At 41.7% G+C, this 19,415-nt stretch overlaps 1 protein-coding gene across 2 annotated transcripts in view; it reads right to left on the bottom strand.

Annotated features, from left to right (window-relative positions):
- cd2ap (CD2-associated protein) overlaps positions 1-19,415 on the bottom strand; it is a gene marked incomplete at its 5' end in the record, with an annotated part of 92,001 nt that overhangs the window by 21,982 nt on the left and 50,604 nt on the right. For both annotated transcript variants that reach the window (XM_083790404.1, XM_083790405.1), the window contains 4 exons: positions 2,534-2,596; positions 12,273-12,309; positions 15,033-15,086; positions 15,421-15,510. In XM_083790404.1, coding sequence (XP_083646530.1) covers positions 2,534-2,596; positions 12,273-12,309; positions 15,033-15,086; positions 15,421-15,510 — 244 coding nt within the window. The remainder of the gene's footprint in view (positions 1-2,533; positions 2,597-12,272; positions 12,310-15,032; positions 15,087-15,420; positions 15,511-19,415) is intronic.

A 19,415-nucleotide genomic window follows, 5' to 3' on the forward strand; every position in this document is an offset into this window, starting at 1 on the left:
TGACCACAAGAATCTAATTTAATTGTATCTTGCGATTAATGACTTTTCCACACCAAGTGTACATACATATAAATTATGTGTATCACGTTACATATCACATTAATTACAGATAACATTTATAACCTCACCCAAGGTGTTGCATTAGTGCGTAATTATACTTCTTAAGCGGTGTCTGGAGATTAGAGGCAAGATGGATTACTCGGAGGCTGATTAGAAAACACAACGTTGGCTTGTTTCAGTCAGCCATCGGGGGATTCCATGAATGAATGCTTGATTCTGATTGGTCAATCGCTGAATTCAGCGGTGAGTTATGTGTTGATAATGACCGCCCCGCTGTATAACAGACTAATCGAGCAACGGCTGCGCCCCGCTTGATTTACTGCTGTTTCCAACATGACAGCCATGTATAAACACACACACACACACACACACACACACACACACACACACACACACACACACTATAGTAGTGACACACAATGTCATTTACAGCTAAACATTGCTCTCAAAAATGTTTTTGAAAACATTTGAGCGAGAAATAGACGAAGCAGTACCCGAAAATGGATTCCATTTGATCAACTCACTTCCTTGTTTCCCGACAGTGCTGCAGCCCTGCAGCTGGCCAGACGCAGCCAGCGCAAACGTATGGAATACTTTTTTTGTTGTGTTTTGGGTCAATTAATTTATTAATTTATGTTAGGTAGCTATGTAATAAGTGGGATAATATCTGGCTAGCTGGTCATTGTTGGGATATAATTCACTGTAAATGAGTCCGTTTGATGAGGGCTAGGTGCAAAGAAAAATGACATACCAAAAAGCTCCATCGTTGCCAAAGGTTTATTTCTTCAAAGGTTTCCAAAAATTAAGGTTCAAAATAATTTCGCAGGAAAATATTTTTCACAAAAATAAAAGATAACTTCCAAATAAAATGAAAATAACTTAAATGCTGAAAATAGCCGATCTACAAGCTTACAACGCGTCGCGCTGCGACGCATTTTGAGCTTGTAGGCTATTTGTAGGCTATTTTTAGTCGACTAAATCAACTGCAGATTTAATCGACTAAAATCTTATGATATTTAGTCGACACTAAAACATTCCAGGTGACTAAAATGTGACTGAAACTATTCCAAGAGACTATGACTAAAACTAAAATCAAGATTTGCTGCAAAAAACAACACTGGTGTGGTACCACATCCAGATCTACCACTCCACGTTGAGTAAGGATTACAGCATTGGCTATAGGCCGTGGAATAAACCTTGCTTTGACCAGAAATGCCAACTATGACAAGGAATTGGAGATAAAGGTGGTCGATAGAAACAGAAAGGCGCAGGTGCACGTGAAATTAAAGATGGCTCGCTCCATTGCTGTTGACAACATCACATAGCAACCCAGTGCTAATGTAAGTAGCATCATGACTCGATCGCTCATAAGCACTATAAAAAGACCAATTGCCGTACAACTATGCCAATGGCGCCAAGTGTGTTAAAAATGGCTCTTTTTCACGTCACCCTTTTCATTAGTTTGCAACCAGCTGCCACTGTGCAATGCACACTTGCATAGTAACTTAAACTAATTGTCTGTCGCAAGGTGGTGACAGAGGCCAGTTAGCTGTGCCACACAGAATACGGCAGATTGGTCTGGATATGGAGGTCACGTGCAACGTGTGTGCACTGCTGTATTGTGTGTGTGTATATATAGTTTTGGAGAAGGCGGGTTCTAGCATGAGTCATAACCCAGACACTTTGACAGCAACAGGCACAATGGAGCGATGCACGCACGTGTGTGTGTGACATGTGTGTGACGTACGTGTGTGTGAGAGACAGTGTGAGAAAGTGTGTGTGCACTTAAAATGCCCGAGCTTATGCTGCTAAATAAATCTGACCTAGAGGGACAAAGAAAGTGTTAATTATGTTATAACCAGTAGTTTCAGTTGCATTGTTTTAGAACGGTATTACAATTAATTGTATCCACTAGTCCATGCCCATCCGGGGATATCACATACCAAGTCCATCCCCCTCTTTTCTCTATCTCGGCTCCCCCCACCCTACCCTCTGCAACATATATATAATGGGTGTCCCCTGTGGCACACAAGTTATGCGTTGCGAGAAACATGACTTACATTGGCATCCGTTTATCATACATACAGTATCTAGCCTTTTGAACTGGTCCTTCAAACATAAGATACCCATTAGGCCCACAGTCAATCAAGAATTTTATGTTAAAGGAATCCATAATCAAAGAATTCAAATTCTTGCAAGCCAGCATTAACATCAAAGAGGGGCACTTTGAAGTACAGGAACCCCGTAGCCCTGCGAATCTCCATCTTTGTCTAGATTGACAGTAACTCCACCAGCAGCAATGAGCAAGGAGAAGCAGTGATGTAAATGGGCAGATTAGAGAGATAATTAGTGTTAGGGAGTCTGGAAGAACAGAGGAATGGGGATGGAGGTATAGAAGAAGGTAAAAGAGGGAGAAAAAGCTAGAGGGTGTAGAGGGAGAGAAAGAAAGGTGTAAGGCGCGTGGAAATGTTACCTTTTTCCTCTGGCCGGGCAAGATGTGGTTTCTTGTCGGCACTGGGGACATCTGGCTTCATGGCTGAGAAACGAAACATGGTTCACAATCAATGATGAACGTCTGCCTAACGTCTGTGATCAAAGTCTGATCAAAGACAGAATCTGTGTGAGGTAGTTCACAACACGCCTACATCTCAGTTTCTGCTGTACAAGGAAGACACACACAGTCTCTGATATACGAGGAAGACATGCTCACACACACACACAGTCTCTGATATACGAAGAAGACATGCTCACACACACACACACACACACACACACACACACACACACACACACACACACACACACACACACACACACACACACACTCTCTGATATACGAGGAAGACATGTCGCTCACACACACACACACACACACACACACAGTCTGATATATGAGGAAGACATGCACACACACACACAGTCTCTGATATACGAAGAAGACATGCTCACACACACACACACACACACACACACACACACACACACACTCTCTGATATACGAGGAAGACATGTCGCTCACACACACACACACACAGTCTGATATATGAGGAAGACATGCACACACACACACAGTCTCTGATATACGAGGAAGACATGCTCACACACACACACACACACACACACACACACACACACACACACACACTCTCTCTGATATACGAGGAAGACATGTCGCTCACACACACACACACACACACACACACAGTCTGATATATGAGGAAGACATGCACACACACACACACACACACACACACAGTCTCTGATATACGAGGAAGACATGCTCACACACACACACACACACACACACACTCTCTGATATACGAGGAAGACATGCTCACACACACACACACACACACACACACACACACACACGCACACACACACACACACACACTCTGATATACGAGGAAGACATGCTCACACACACACACACACACACACACGCACACACACACACACACACACACTCTGATATACGAGGAAGACATGCTCAAACACACACACACACTCTGATATACGAGGAAGACATGCTCACACACACACACACACACACACAGTCTGATATATGAGGAAGACATGCACACACACACACACACACACACACACACACACATACTCTCTGATATACGAGGAAGACATGCTCACACACACACACACACACACACACAGTCTGATATATGAGGAAGACATGCACACACACACACACGGTCTCTGATATACGAGGAAGACATGCTCACACACAGCCTTGCCCTAACCACACCAAAGGGTCAAGACCCTAGTGATTCAACGCATGGATTTCAATGGCCCAAACCACACCAAAGGGTCGAGACGAGAGGGTTTTAGCGTTAACTCCTTGCAACCGTTTGGACCCAAGGAGTTGCATGGTGACCCTTTGGTGTGTTTAGTCTGTCTTTATCCAAATTCACTTTTATTACATCCCCTTTCAAGACTAAAAGCATGCAACCACTGATTTCCGATTCTCAAATGTACAGACAATCGCTAAAACACACACAGACACTTGTCTCTTTGCAACGTACATAGACACACATACTTTACACAGTACACACACACACACACACACACACACACACACACACACACACACACACACACACACACACACACACACACACACACACCACAAGGCAGCAGAAGGTGCGGAGGCACACATTTGCAGTATTTCCTGTGCAGAGCAGTAAAAGTGAGATAAATCCATGCAGCATTATGCACAGTGGTTTTTTATTGATGAACTGTGTTGTGTAGAATCTGTACAGATGTTGGGTATTGATTGCAAGCTGTGTACGGAACAAACCTGCAGCACTCGGCATCATGAATGTCTTTGCTACTTAACCCATTTTGGGTTTTTAGAATCTGATCTCAGGTCAAAATGGGTTAAGATAAGGGGAACAAAACCTCACTTCTGGCACTTTAACTAAAGATTACGCTGCATAAACAGTACTACAGTAGTCGTCTGCCCTAGATACCACATCTCGAAGCAGAGCAGCATTCAGAGCACCTGCAGACTAAACCTGTAGTTCCTGTGGTTAACACATTCGGACCTGAGATCAGATTCTAAAAATGTCTTCTACATCCTGAGAGTTTTCTGAAAAAGTCGTTCTTCGATTTTTCAATAATAGCAGACCTACAAGCATAATACCATTACTTTGAGTAAAAAAAAAAAAGTAATGTAATGTGTTACTTTGACAAATTATGTCATACTGTATTAATTCATGTACAGTAATGCCGTGTTAGTTCACCATTCTCTAGTATTCATGCATATTAGATTTTTCAAAACATTGATTGTGTTTATCATCGTTGGAATTCAGTCTGCTAAAATGTTTTGAATTACCAACAACATCCCATATTGTTTATGATGCTCTAGTCACGATATCCCACCCGCTTCCATTTAATTTTATGCACAATTTCTTTTTGTGCCGATGGCCAAATAATAATAATGCTTACAATAATTATTTAAATTATACTATTACTTTTTAAATGTAACTTCCAACTACATAACTAGTAGATTTAAAAGATCTGCTATATGTCGTTGTAAAGTGGGACCAACATTTTCACATGTCTCCCCCCTTTTCCGCTCCCTCCATTGGCTCCCAGTTACTACTGAGTACACAACACTGATGTTGGTCTACAAAGACACCAAAGGTATCTTCAAAGTCTGAGCCACCCAGACTTTGAATTGTAATTTAGACAGATAATAATAATAAACTTTATTTGTATTGCACCTTTCATACATAAATGCAGCTCAAAGTGCTTCACAGGGCAGGACACAAAAATAGAATACAATAAAACACAAGTAGTTAAAATGATAGAACAATGGCAAAGAACAAAATAGAATATAAGAACATAAAATAAATCAAAACAAATAAAAACACCACATGCAGCAAATCAGTCAGGACAGGGTAGGAACATGCATATTAAAACTCAACTAAAAGCAAGAGTGAAGAGGTGAGTCTTGAGTTGAGATTTAAAAATGTCTACAGATGCCAGGCCATTATTGATCTGCCATTCTATAGTTTTTTAAGTTTCATTGTACGGATATTCTACTGTTGGACGGATGATTGATTCTCAGTTTACTTGTGATCCTAGATTCATAGATGACTATTTCTATGCATTTGATGCTTGTGTTACTTTTGCTTATTGTAAATCACGGATTAAGAGCATCTGCTAAATGCCTGAATTGTAAATTATGTCTTGAGATCCTTGTTGCTGCATCCAGGGTTCCATTGGCTGGAGGGAAATCCATGCCCGAGTTTACGATTCCTTTAAGGTAATGTAGACTTTTACATGTAATTATTCATGTTTGATATTACAATGTACCAATTTCATAAAACACACTTTGTTAACCTCATTAACCCTCACGTCACAATTTTGGGTAAATGTGATGAATGGGTGGCCTGGTGGCTCAGTTTCATCTGATTGCACAGATCACAATTATCCTTGTGAACCAGTTTGAATCCAATATCTGTCTCGTCTCGCATGTTTCTCATATCTCTATTCTCTACCTTTAATTTCCTGTGTCTAGTTTGTCTACACTGACCCATCTGAAATGAAGCATAGAAATGGCACACACACAAAGAACACTATCCTTGAGCTAATAATTGCACACAAATTAAGGAGGGAGTTGGACAATGGACATTCAAACATGTCAGTGCCAAACGCATGTACATCTATAGAGTATTCTACTTAAATTAAGCGTCTGTCTGTCTGTCTGTCTGTCCCATTCCCCCCCCTGCTCCTCACTGGCTTGGCCAGTTGATCTGCATTTGAACACAAACATTGACCATTCCATCATGCACGGCCTCTCTTTTTCAATTTAACAAATTTAACACTGTTAATTATATTTATTAGTCAATACTTAGTCCCTTCCGTATACCTCCATTTTAGATCACGTGACATGCGATTCACGCAGTGCAGTGCATGCTGGGAAGGGCTCGATGCGTCGTTAGCTTGAAGATCTGCCTCGCACCGCACCCCCCCTCCTTTTACAACTACACCGCTCTCGCTTGGCTGCCTGCCTCACAGTTTTCTTATAACTTTTATCCCACGAATTTGCAACCCATTTTTTTTCACCCAGTGTCAATTAGCTAATGGGCGCTACACTTCCTCTGCCAACCTGCATACTGAAGTTATTTGAAAAGTTTGCAATGTTCGAATGTCACTCGATATAACAAACGCAGGTGAAACAGCGAAGGCATCCCTGGCAAAAAGCCAAAGATCTCCCCCCACCACCACGCCGAGGTGTGGTGGGGGGTGTGTGGCAGACAGGCAGCTGAAAGCCTGGTGACGTGCGGTTACAGACGTCCTGTCTGAGGTAGTCAAAGCCAAGGACAATGTTACAATAGGCTACTATAAACTCACCATCGAGCAGCCTGCCCTGCACCTAATGTGATAAAATGAACGGCAGGACAAAATCGGATCGATTATTATCAGTCTATCAGCAACACACGCGTGTGTGTGTGTGTGTGTGTGTCTTGCAACGACAGGTCGCGCGTGCGTGTGTGTCACACCACACGAGCAGGCCGGGACAAATTCTATCACACATTCTATCTATGGCAACGACGGAGCACTGTGTTTGTGTGTGTGTGTGTCAGAGAAAGACATATATGTGACCAGTGCCAGTGGTTTAATATACAAGGGGGCCATGGTCATTTTTCAGTTCTTTACATATTATGAAACTGCACACTGTAACCTTTCATATGATGTATTGCTCATTGAAATTGGGGGGGAAATGAAGAAGATATGACCATTTGAAACTTGTTTAACTGTAAACACCAAAGTACAGAATTAGCCATTCTAAGATTTCAAATTATTTAGCATCGCTGAGCCAAGGAATGGGTGTGACAATGGTTACTTGTCTCCACCCCTAGATACTTGCATAAACACTCCCCCCATCCTCTAACCACTCCACACTGTCAACTGCACAGAATGACTTGAGTGGACACTTAGTAAAAGAAGCCAGAAGGTCATCTAGAACTCTTAGAATAAGAATAAATAGAGATGATAAAGTATCAATATTGCAATATAGAAATATAGGACGGACGTTGTTTAGTGTATGTTTTGTAATAATACAATCTAAAAAATAACTAGTAGGCTAATTGAGTTTTCAAATAATTACATGTGGAGTAAAACTACTTGCCGCTAACACTGCAAGTAGGCTATAATTTATTCCATGGAGTTACTTGTAGTTTTAGACCCATGCTTTTAATTGCTAAATTTAAAAATGCTGTACATTTACATTACATTATTAATATGTACAAAGGTACCTTTTTACCCCTAAATGCATGGCTTGAATCAGCCGTGCACTGATGTGAAAGAGTCAAAACCTTACCAACAGAAAGTCAGGGGAAAAAATACCTTAGACGTGTGTTATGATGCTTCCACTTTGAAGTACTACACTATGTTTTTTTGATTGATTGATTGAAATATTTATTAACAGTTTGTAGAATTTACAGTACATTTTAAGCACAAACTCAATACAAAGACTGTCAACTGTGAGTGGACGACCCAATTAAGCATTACACTTGTTTACAACAGGGTCCACATTGTTCAATTCATCAAAACATTTAAAGACATACAACCATTTAGAGACATACAAATAGACATTCTTGTTCTTTGATTTACTTTTTTGATTACGTTGGTGGCCATTTTATCACCGGAAAGATTAGCCTCCAGGATGGAACCTAGGTAGGTAATTTGATCTTTTCGTGTGATAATATTGTCACCCACTCTAACCAAGAAGCCATCTGCCTTGCTGAGTTTACTATTTGATCCGAAGAGGATGGATTCAGTTTTTCCCAGGTGTAAGGATAGTTTGTTATCAGCGAGCCAGGTGCAGATTCTACCGAGTTCAGAGCTGAGGGTCTTTTCAACCTGCAGTTTGTTCCTGTCCGAGACCAGCAGTGCTGAGTCATCTGCGAACAGGAACAAGTTGCAGTCACAAGCTGAAGTCATGTCGTTAACATAAATTAGGAACAGTAAAGGCCCTAGTATGCTTCCTTGTGGGACACCACAGCTCACTGGGAGGGGAGGGGACAGTGTTCCGTTCACCTCCACCATCTGTTCTCTCCCCTCCAGGTAGGATTGCATCCAGCTCACTGATGTGCTATCAATGTCTTCTCATTCAATATTTGAACAACAATGTCACGGATTGATCAAATTATATTAAAGACGGATTTCACCGCGACGCGCGATCACGCATGGATGTCATGGATTGATCAAATTATATAAAAGACGGATTTTACCGCGACGCGCGATCACGCGCGATGTTATTAATTCATGTAGGCTATTGATCATCAGGCAGCTGCATCCAACGGTAATAAAGTTACAGAGATTAAAACACAGTGCTAAACATGCACATGTGTGCACTGAAATAAAGGGCAGAAGAATGGATTTACAACTAAGACAATCGTCAGAATGCGTGTGGTCCGTGTGGAGACCACAAACAAACAGCAACTTTTTCTTCAGTGGACGACGGGTAAATCAGTTAATTTATACTTTTATTACAACATCCAACAGCATCATATCAAGTTAACAAAAATGCTGATGTTGTAGGCTATTTATTGACTATTGTCACAAACACACGGCTACTGTGACTGGAGAACAAAGATAGCTATGGCCAATCGAAACGACTCTATGTAAATACGTGCAGGAATGTTCACACCCCCAAAATACGGCAAATAAACTGTACTTATAGAGACATTTTTGCAATGTAAATACAACGACTTAATGACACTAAAACGACTTTCTGATGGAATAAAAACATTCTTTAACATTCCAACTGTTTTAATGTGGCTAAAAACGAAAAACACCAAAAAAAAAGAAAGAATCTATTTGGTCCTATAGTGACATAACAGAGTTGGCGACTTGTGGTTCAAATCACTGGCACTGGTCACATATGTGAGTCCCAGGAATACACAACCCCCCCCCCCCCCCCCCCCCCCACCACTTTCCTAATATTAATAATATCAATTTTGTGCCCATCCCAATTTCCCAAGCTCATCCGTTCCAATCAGCAATCATCAGCAATTCCCTTCCAATCAATAATGTGATCCATTACATCACATTACCCACACTGTACATAATTTGGTGTTTATATATATATATATATTAGGGCATTAACCAAACGTGATTTTTGATAGTCGACTCGAATACCATCAAAATCGATTTATAGTCGATTAGTCGGTGGTAAAATATGATATTTATTCCATCCAATCAAGCATTAAAATATCGTGTTCTGAAACAGCCAGCGAGTGGAGCAAAACAGAGCCGGTGAATGCAGGCCGAGTGGAATAGTACTAAGAGAGTGGCGACACCTATGGGCTATAGTTCCAAACATTGGAACTATCCCATTGAGATAGAATGAGCATTTCCGCATTCCATTGTCACAGTGGGAGTCAACACGAGTGTCGCCACTCTCTTACTAGATTACGCTGAATGCCGCTCTGATTGGCCGAAATTAGCTCAGCTGTTTCAAGTCAAAGTTGCAAGTCCACTGACTCACGGATGGACGCGTTGTGAGATTGTAGATCTGCTATTTTTGATGCGCAAGACCGTTCTATGGAGCAGCATAGCATGTTACGTTGTTCACAATGTTTGGAGAGTGGAGACTGGAGCGGGGAGGAGGAGGAGGAATGAACCATGCAATGTTTTTCATACAACCCTAAATGTTCAACAACAGGTTACAACCACAGTTCCTGGTTTTTAGAAGGAGCTACAAGCTAGGAGGAGGTTATGATTACATACTAGGTTTGCAAGCTAGCAGGCTCAAGGCTGCCACTCTATGAAGATGATCAACTACTTAACTTCATCGCGACTATTATAACTATGATCGTGCGGCATAGCGGTTTGTTTTTTTGGTGGATAAGCATGAAGAAACATGCAATCACGTGAGGAGGAAATCCTGCTATACTTTACTGTACCGGACGACACGACGACACGTCTCCAATCTAACTTGTTGAACAAACTACAGTAATAAACTCACCAATAGTAAAAGTATTTACACACTGTAGTTGTCCCCATTGAGCGTATGAGCCTATGAGGCATATCACATTGTGCTTTTCCCAAAGAAAAACTGTCTTGAATGCTGCTAGTGCCTCCGCCAGTCCGCCGCCCACCACACCTACACGAGTGTATATGATATGAAAACAATCAGCCAGGAATGGATTAGTACTGAAGTTGGCGAACTACCAACAAAACAACAGAGCTCACAATCACAGCTGCATGCCTGCATGTCTGCTGTAGTAAAAAAAAAAAAAAAAATCATAATCATAAAAAATATAAAAAATAATATTAGCAAATAATCGGATGTCAATTAACAGTGTCGACTAGTGTTTTGCTAGTCGACTAGTTGACTATTCGATTATTATGTTAATGCCCTAATATATATATACTGCAAGTCCTCCTTCCGAAAATAAAACTGAACTGAACTATATATTCGAACGGGTAAGGACTAGTGACTAGTCTAATTAACTCATGTTTTAGGGTGTTATAGATATGATGTAGTCAATAGCAGTGAATGTGTAGTTAAAAGGGATTCTAGGGGGATGACAATGTCAGTCGGTTCAAGCCACTTTGATCTGGTTGGCCGCGAGGATCAGCAGAGCCTCCAGGGGCCGCTAGCAGGGCTTTTAGTGTGGTCTGTGTGTGTGCTCAGTAGTGGTGTTGTGTTTAGGGGTGATAATAGGGGGGGTTGGGTTGAAAGCAAGCCACTGTAAAACAAAGTACACATCTTGGTCAAATAGATGCAATCCCTGAAGGGCAACGTGTTGTCCCCTCCAGCTCTGGCTGCTTCAGATTCTTCCAGATGAACAAACAAACCCTCAGATCTGTTCAACGGCAGGTCTCAAAGTGGGATCTGGGGACCTCCAGGGGTCTCTGCAAGGGGGTCTCCAACTAAATTATATAACACATTTGTTCGTTCGTCGCGTAGGCTTGTCTTAAGGCATGTGATATCTCTATAAGAACGCCTCGCTACGTTTCATTTTTGGAATCAATCTGGTTGCTACGGACGCTGGCTAAGGCCTCGCCGGGTTCCGCACGCAATTCCGACGGAGCATTAGTCCGACATGCGGGAACTACTCGAACATGCACTTCTCCCGTGCTTGCGGTTATGGTTAGGTTAGGGTTTGAGGTAGATTGTCGTTTGTCGGACCAATGACTAGTCTGAACTAAGTACTGCACCCGGCCTCGCCAGCACTGCTTCCGTTTCTCTGTAGCCATTAGCTTCTGTATTAGCCGCAGCCTTTGCACACTCTTCTCTCGGAAACTACGGTGCCGTCCGAAGTTTTGAACAAATCGCCGATGTTCGCAAGTCATTTGTGATTATCCGGTGATTGAGATTGGAACACGTTTTATAGAGGCCTCAATTTAGCTCACTAGCATTAACGCTAATACTTTAGCATCCAAGATAGAACCCAAAACCGGACGCGCGACATAGTGGAATTCATTCTCATCACGTGGCACCCAAGGCAAGCACCACCACTTTCGTCCACCAGGTGGCACTCTGTGTTAATAGAGTGTCAAAATCTGTTTAACCAATTTATACTTATTGGGACATTCGAAAATAGTCACAACTGTTGTAGCTTGCAGATCTGCTATTTTTAAACACACACACACACACACACACACACACACACACCCCTGAGGTGACTGCAGAGTGGAAAGAGTGGGCTTTAGAAGATAAGAAGTTTCCTTACCGACGCTTTTAGAAGGCGGCGGTGGCTTCTTGGGTTTCTATGAGAGGGAAGAGAAGAAAAAATAAATTGATTGGGTCAATCAGAGTCAGAGCATGACTCTCACTGAGATGTACCGACATTCATTAGTTTAAATGCCAATGGACAATAATACAGGCAGAAAGAAAATCGTTAATTAGTTTTTCCGATTTCCACAGGGAACAAGAAACATCAGGCCAATTAAATGCATGTACTGTATGTAATTGCAATATGGTATTTGTGGACCAGTTCTTGTGGAAGGACTAATCTAATGATGAATAAGTAGGACCCTGGACACAACAATATTAGTCATCATGCTAGGTAGGGCATAGCACGACTATGTCATTATGTCATATTCCCAATTAAAAGGATAATGAAAGGTTGTCTCTTATCAAGCACCTCCTAAGTGCATCGAGACAGGTCTTACAAGCACCATGCAGTACCAGTGCCATAATTATATCTGTGGCTACTTTGATACATAATTTCTTATCGTTGCCGTCGGGTGGAAACCTTGTATGTCCAAAACCACTACATGCCACGGAATGGAACGCCTTTATTCAGAAATGGTGACAAATGGCAGATCTAAAAGCTCAGCTGTAGATCGATTATCTTAATGGCTTTTTTTTTAACAACGCGGAAAGCATTTTCTTAAGAATTTAAGCCCTATACAGTATATCCAGAGGTGGACATTTACAGAGTAAATGTACTTAAGTACATAATCTGTACAGATTCTACAGTATATACCCCTATCAATCATGCTGCTTGTAGATTTGTTATATAATGTGACAGTTTCATCTCAACTTGGTAACCTTTGTGACAACATTTATAATTTCACAGTATAATTTAATGCATAACATGACAGTATTACACATCAAATATTGACACTCCATTAGGGTTGCCAATTAATGTATGCACAGTCAGCTGCTTATGTAACTCTTATCAAGTCCCTTCTTCCCTGAAATAGCATTGCGATAGGTATTCTGAGTTATTTGACATATCCTGCCTAAAGGCAGCAGCCTCATCATCTTAACCCATTCTGACCTGAGATCAGGTTCTAAAAATGTCTTCTACATCCTGACAGTTTTCTGAAAAAGCTATGTTTCTATGTCAGTCGTTCTTCGATCTACAAGCTTGTAGATCTGCTATTTTTCAATAGCTAAAGCATAACATAATGCTAACACCAAAAGGGGTTCCCGCCCAGAATGGGTTTTAACACATTTCCTTGTTGGATGGAATCCAATAGTCGGTGCCGATACGATTGACGGCTGACAACTGTTAGACAAACGAGTCATTAACAATCCCATCACATTATCCAAACAACCCCGGCTAGGCTTGTTTAATGTACAATCATGCCTGTCAGAATGTGTGTTGTGGGTCCCCTTGCAGTGTGGAATGTCAAAACGCCTACAGGAAAATGAAAGTGCAAATGCAAACGAAAGTTGCTTTTTAACTGTTTATGATTGATGACTGTAGCTAAGTGTGTCTGCTGATGCAGACACACTTTCACTCTCAATTCAAATATAATCACTGTGTAAAGCAGGATTTTCAAGCGTCCATAAATCGTAATCCAGGAGAGCTGTCCTTGGTGGATCTTCTGCCATCCAAATTACGGATTTAAATTTGTGCCTTTGTACCGCGACGCTCCCGCCGTGTAAAAGCTTCTGACGAAAGGTAAATAGTGTGTGCTTGTGCCAATGATACTAAAGTGTGTGTGGTGAGTGTGTGTGTGGGGCGGGCAAACTCCGACTCTTACAATGAACGCGTATGGTGGCACTGGGAACTTCATAAATGCTACTGTAACTGCTAGCCGGCAACAAAAAAGGGACAAATGCAACAAGATTACATTCTGTTGCCTTTTGACGGTGGAAATGCACGTAAAAAGAATCTCTGGAACTGTCCCAGCGGGATGAAGGGGGACAGGAAGTGTACATCATGTAGCATGCGTATAGCCGTATATATTATATCGTCGCTATCAGGTGGAAACCTTGTATGTCCAACACCGTTGATTTTCAGGAACTAACAAAACATCTTGAAAATAGGAGATCTGGAAGGCCACAACGCGTCACATTGGCTATGTTCACTACTTTTGCTTGTCAGTCTTGTCTTGTTACAACAAAGTAGGACGTTAAGTGACTGAAAAAGTCATAAAAATAGTGTTATGAGGTTTCTGTCCGACAGCGTCAATATGTGTACACATGTTTTTATATATTTTTAATGGTACTATACAATGGCTGCCTGTGTGTTGTCGGTAGTAGCTCTTCAAGGCTGGTAATAATGAGGCATATTGGGTGGCTAATTACACCTCCACTACACCCATTGACATTTTAGGGTGCATATTAAAGCCACAAGGCATACATAAAATGACATACCACGTAACCCAGGTTTTGAACCCCGGTCTCTGGCATGGGAGACCAAACAACAACTACTGCTGCTAGACTAGGCCAACCCCTGTTGGAAAAGGGGAGGTATTGTGCTTCAGAGTTTCAAGCACATCCTTTGGACAATCAAAACGATTTGGAAAATAAAAAGTATCTACAGTGGTAAGTTAACGTACGGTATTATAACTTTGCTATGGAATTTCCAAACAGTTTTGGCATATGCTGTTCCACACGGAATTGTGAGCAATGAGCTGTAATCTCATTATGCAGAGAGCTTGGAATGTATGATAAAAGTGGGTCATCTGCAATGCACTCGTCTTCTATAGGAAGACATTCTTCACACATACCATCAGCTGGGGAATCTTACCTCTTCAGTGTCCTGTTTGGGGGATAATTTCACCGACCCTCGTGGTGTGGGAGCCTGGTGAAAACAATTCATAACATTTTATATTGGTATGATGCATGATTATGCCCCATACCATACTTTAGGTTACTTCACCAAACAATGGTGTGAGCTTGTAGGTCAGTGCAGTTGTTCAGTTGTTGTTGTTCAGTTGTCTGAGCATTGATACAACTCTTTGGCTCAAAAGCAATCAGCCAGATTATCAATGGACCTTACTTGCCGCCCATGTGGAAAGGCATTGGGCTAAATCAAACAGGGCCTTCGTGTAAGCCATGCACCACCAGCTGTAATCCACAGTGACAGGTGTCAACAAGTGTTCATTCCCTTTCATAGTTTGTTAATCTCATCTCACCTCTTTGTCGATCTCTGTAACGAAATTGTCAGGGAAAACGCCCTCCCTGCCGCCGACCTCCCCTCGCCACCAGCCCGGCTCTCCTGTGTCCTGTAAACAAAACACAGACAGACAGACAGCCATGAAGGAAGACTGAAGGAATTTACAATTTAGGCATTTAGCAGACGCTCTTAATCCATTCTGAGCGGGAACCCCTTTTGGTGTTCGCATTACGTTATGCTTTAGCTATTGAAAAATAGCAGATCTACAAGCTGTGTAGGTCTGCTATTTTTTGAAAAATCCACGAACTACTGACATAGAAACAGCTTTTTCAGAAAACTGTCAGGATTTAGAAGACATTTGTAGAATCTGAGGTCAGAATGGGTTAATCCAGAGCGATTTACAATAATCACATACATAAAAAGTAGTTATCATGAAACATGCGTAAGCCAAGAACGTAAAAGTGGAATATCTATATAATGACAAAAATATATACAATAAATACATAATATAATATATAAACTATATATACTATACTGTACTATACTATACAATATATATATTATACGATGAAGTGCTATGACTACATAACATGCAATTCTAGTGCTGTCTATGTAAGATGCTATAACTCTGTATAAAATGCTATCTAAGTCTACATAAAGTTATATCTAAGGGGCTAGGGTAAGTGCTACGGGCCATGATGGAGTCTGAAAAGGTGGGTTTTCAGATTACGGCAGAAGATTGGGAGTGAGGCTGCAGTTCTGACTGCAATGGGAAGTGCATTCCATAGTTTTGGAGCCAGAAGGGAGAAGAGTTTGGGACGTGTTGAGCGCTGTCCCGGCGTTTTTAGTGAAGGTACTTCCAGCTTCCCCCGAGGGTTTGTAGGGTTCGATCATACTTGCAAGATATGGGGGAGCCATGCCTTTGGTTAAACAGATGCAAACCTACAAACTGTGTGTCCAAAGCTGTTCCATTTTAATTCATAATCGGGTTTTTTTTAAACATTTGAAGGCGTGAAGCTATAGCAGATCTACAGTACAAGCTCATTTGTACATGTGCCATTTTCACTACTTTTGTATGACACTTTAATTTACACAAAAACAAACATATGAAACCGTGTGTAAAACGAACACACACACACACACACACACACACACACACACACACACACACACACACACAAATGTATAGAACATAGAAACATCCTCCAGCTGCACAACTCCATGAACTCTCTCTCCTCATATAATATTTACATGCCCCCCTGCAGTGCAATGAGTAAGACCGGAACATTGCTATAATGGTTAAAAGGGACCCCCCACTGCTGGTATATTTCTTTACTTTGCCTTAATAATAATATTAGGTCTATTATTCATTATAAGTAGCAGCTGATAAGTATAAATAAATATATAATAGTACTAGAAGTACCGTTAGTGGTATTTATATTATTCCTACAACTAAAATGTAAAGAGGAAAACTGTAAACGGAAATAATAATTGTTCGTGCCCATAAGAAAGTGCATTTCAACATGAAGATTAAGAAAGGGTGAAATAGCCAGTTTTCTTAAACCCAAATCCCAAAGAAATCCATCTATAAAAGCACCACGTCTCTGTAAGTGTGTATGTACGTCTGTAATCCATCTTAACTCCAGAACCGTTCGCCCCACAGACTTCAAATTCGACACAAGCGTTTTCACACAACCACAGGGAGTGCGATGCCCGACCTTGAGTAAATGGTGCATTTATATAGTGCCTTTATCCAAGGCGCTTTACATAGATTGTGCATTATATTCACACACACATTCATACACCGATGGCGGCGGAAACCATGCAAGGCACCAACCAGCACATCAGGAGCAATTAGGGGTTCAGTGTCTTGCTCAAGGACACTTGCGCAGGCCCCCCCCTGCCCAGTGCCCATGGTCTGGACAGGGCCCCTCTGCCCGGGTCTGGACAGGGTCCCCTGCCCAGTGTCTGACAGGGCCCCCCTGCCCAGTGCCCAGGGTCTGGACAGGGCCCCCCTGCCCAGTGCCTGACAGGGCCCCCCTGCCCAGTGCCCAGGGTCTGACAGGGCCCCCCTGCCCAGTGTCTGGACAGGGCCCAGTGCCCAGGGTCTGGACTAGCCTCGCGTAGCAATACTAATATCACTGCATGGATATTAGTCTCTCAGACCTGCCAACCTTGGGATATGACATGAGTATCACCATGAGTCCTGCATGTCTTTATGGGGGAGGGGTGTTATACAGAAATGTTCACACCAGAAAGAAATGTAGTAATGGACTAATGGAAAATTATTATAATAATATTAATAACTAGAAAAGTCGTAATTTTGAAAAAAATCTATAACGCTTGAATAGTTTGGTCTTCTTGCCCCTGCAAGGGAATTCATGTCTTTATAAACTATTGTAAAACATAGCTGTTGTTGGTTACGTAACAACGGTCAATTAGCTACTGTTATGCAAAGCTCAGCCAATCACAGAGGACGTTAGGTAGGTTACTCCGGAAAAAGGAAAATAAGAAAGTGTGACAATAACTATAGTCTGTTTGCCCTTTGGGCAACCACACTAATAATAACAATACAAAATGAATAATGATGATGTGTGTTGCCCTATGCCTATAGCAACTACACTAAAGAAACACATCAAGGAGTATAATAATACAAAATTAATAATGATGATGTGTGTTGACCAATGCCTATAGCAACTACACTAAAAAAACACATCGAGGAGTAGGTCGAGTAGTAAGGTCTTATTTTACCATCCTTTCTCCACTGTCCCCACTAGATGGCAGCAGATTCCTACAGTGCTTCTGGGTGTTACTTAATACTAAACATGAGTCAGAGGCATCATACCTCAACGGAGTCTCAGTGGCTGTTGTGCTGAGCGAAGCCGCAAACCCTGTGTTTAGGAGGCATTCTGTGACTGACTGGCAGTAATGCCTTACAGCCAGAGTGCACCATTTCAGAGGGCCGACATACCCAGGGGCCAAACCTCTAGCGATGAAGGCAATGAAGTTGGACAGCTAGAAGTGGGTCTGCGCGTCACAGTCTGGGTCTCGGGACCCGACAATAGGCTTTGTCGCTACCCAATGAGATTATGCATTGATCTACTCTGCCAAATAAATACAAATACATAAATAATGTTACTTGCAAAACGATCAGGTTTATTTTTTTTACCAACGTGGAATTTCAGAAGGCAAGGGTTTATCAATATAATCAACCAACCTCTTCACATACCATAGATATACCATATTAAAAAAACATCACAAAATCTACCTTCTTTCATCTGCGCAGAATTCTTCCCAACCAACACCATCACTTCCCGACACGGAAAAACCCTGGTCCATAAATGCCGTTAAGACTAGTCAAACATGCAGCAGCTAGAGTACCAACTAGGAAGAGGAACCTCGCCCACATCACACCAAGCACTCGTAGCACTCCACTGGCTGCAGACACAGGCCAGAGCTGACATCAGGTGCTGCTGCTGACCTAGAAAGCTTCAATGCTGCATCCTACATGTCCACTTTAATAGAACCATACATCCCTGGACCGGACGACCGCTACACTCCCAGGTTGCTGGTCACCTCACAGTCACAAAGCATCATTTAAAAAAAAAAACTGTTGGGGGCAATTTACAATTTAGGCATTAAGCAGACGATCTTAATCCAGAGCGATTTACATTAAGCAATAACAAAAGCATGGCATACATCACATATATAAAAAGTAGTTATCATGAATCATGTATAAACTAAGAACGAGTATCTATGTAAACTATACATACTATACTATATTATACATGTGTACTATAAAGTGCTATGACTACATAAAATGCAATTCTAGTGCCGTCTACGTAACAAGCTATAAGTCTGTGGGGGAAGAGCGTTCACACATCGTGCACCCTGTCTCTGGAATGCTTTCCCTCCAGCTGTGAGAGATGCCTTTTCCCCCTTGCATTCCCCCTAGTTTGATTGGTTTTATTGTTACAGTATGTCCACCTCTTCTTACCCTGTGTGTTTAAACAC

This window comes from Protomyctophum parallelum, assembly GCF_964188405.1.
Source record: "Protomyctophum parallelum genome assembly, chromosome: 19".
NCBI lineage: Eukaryota > Metazoa > Chordata > Actinopteri > Myctophiformes > Myctophidae > Protomyctophum > Protomyctophum parallelum.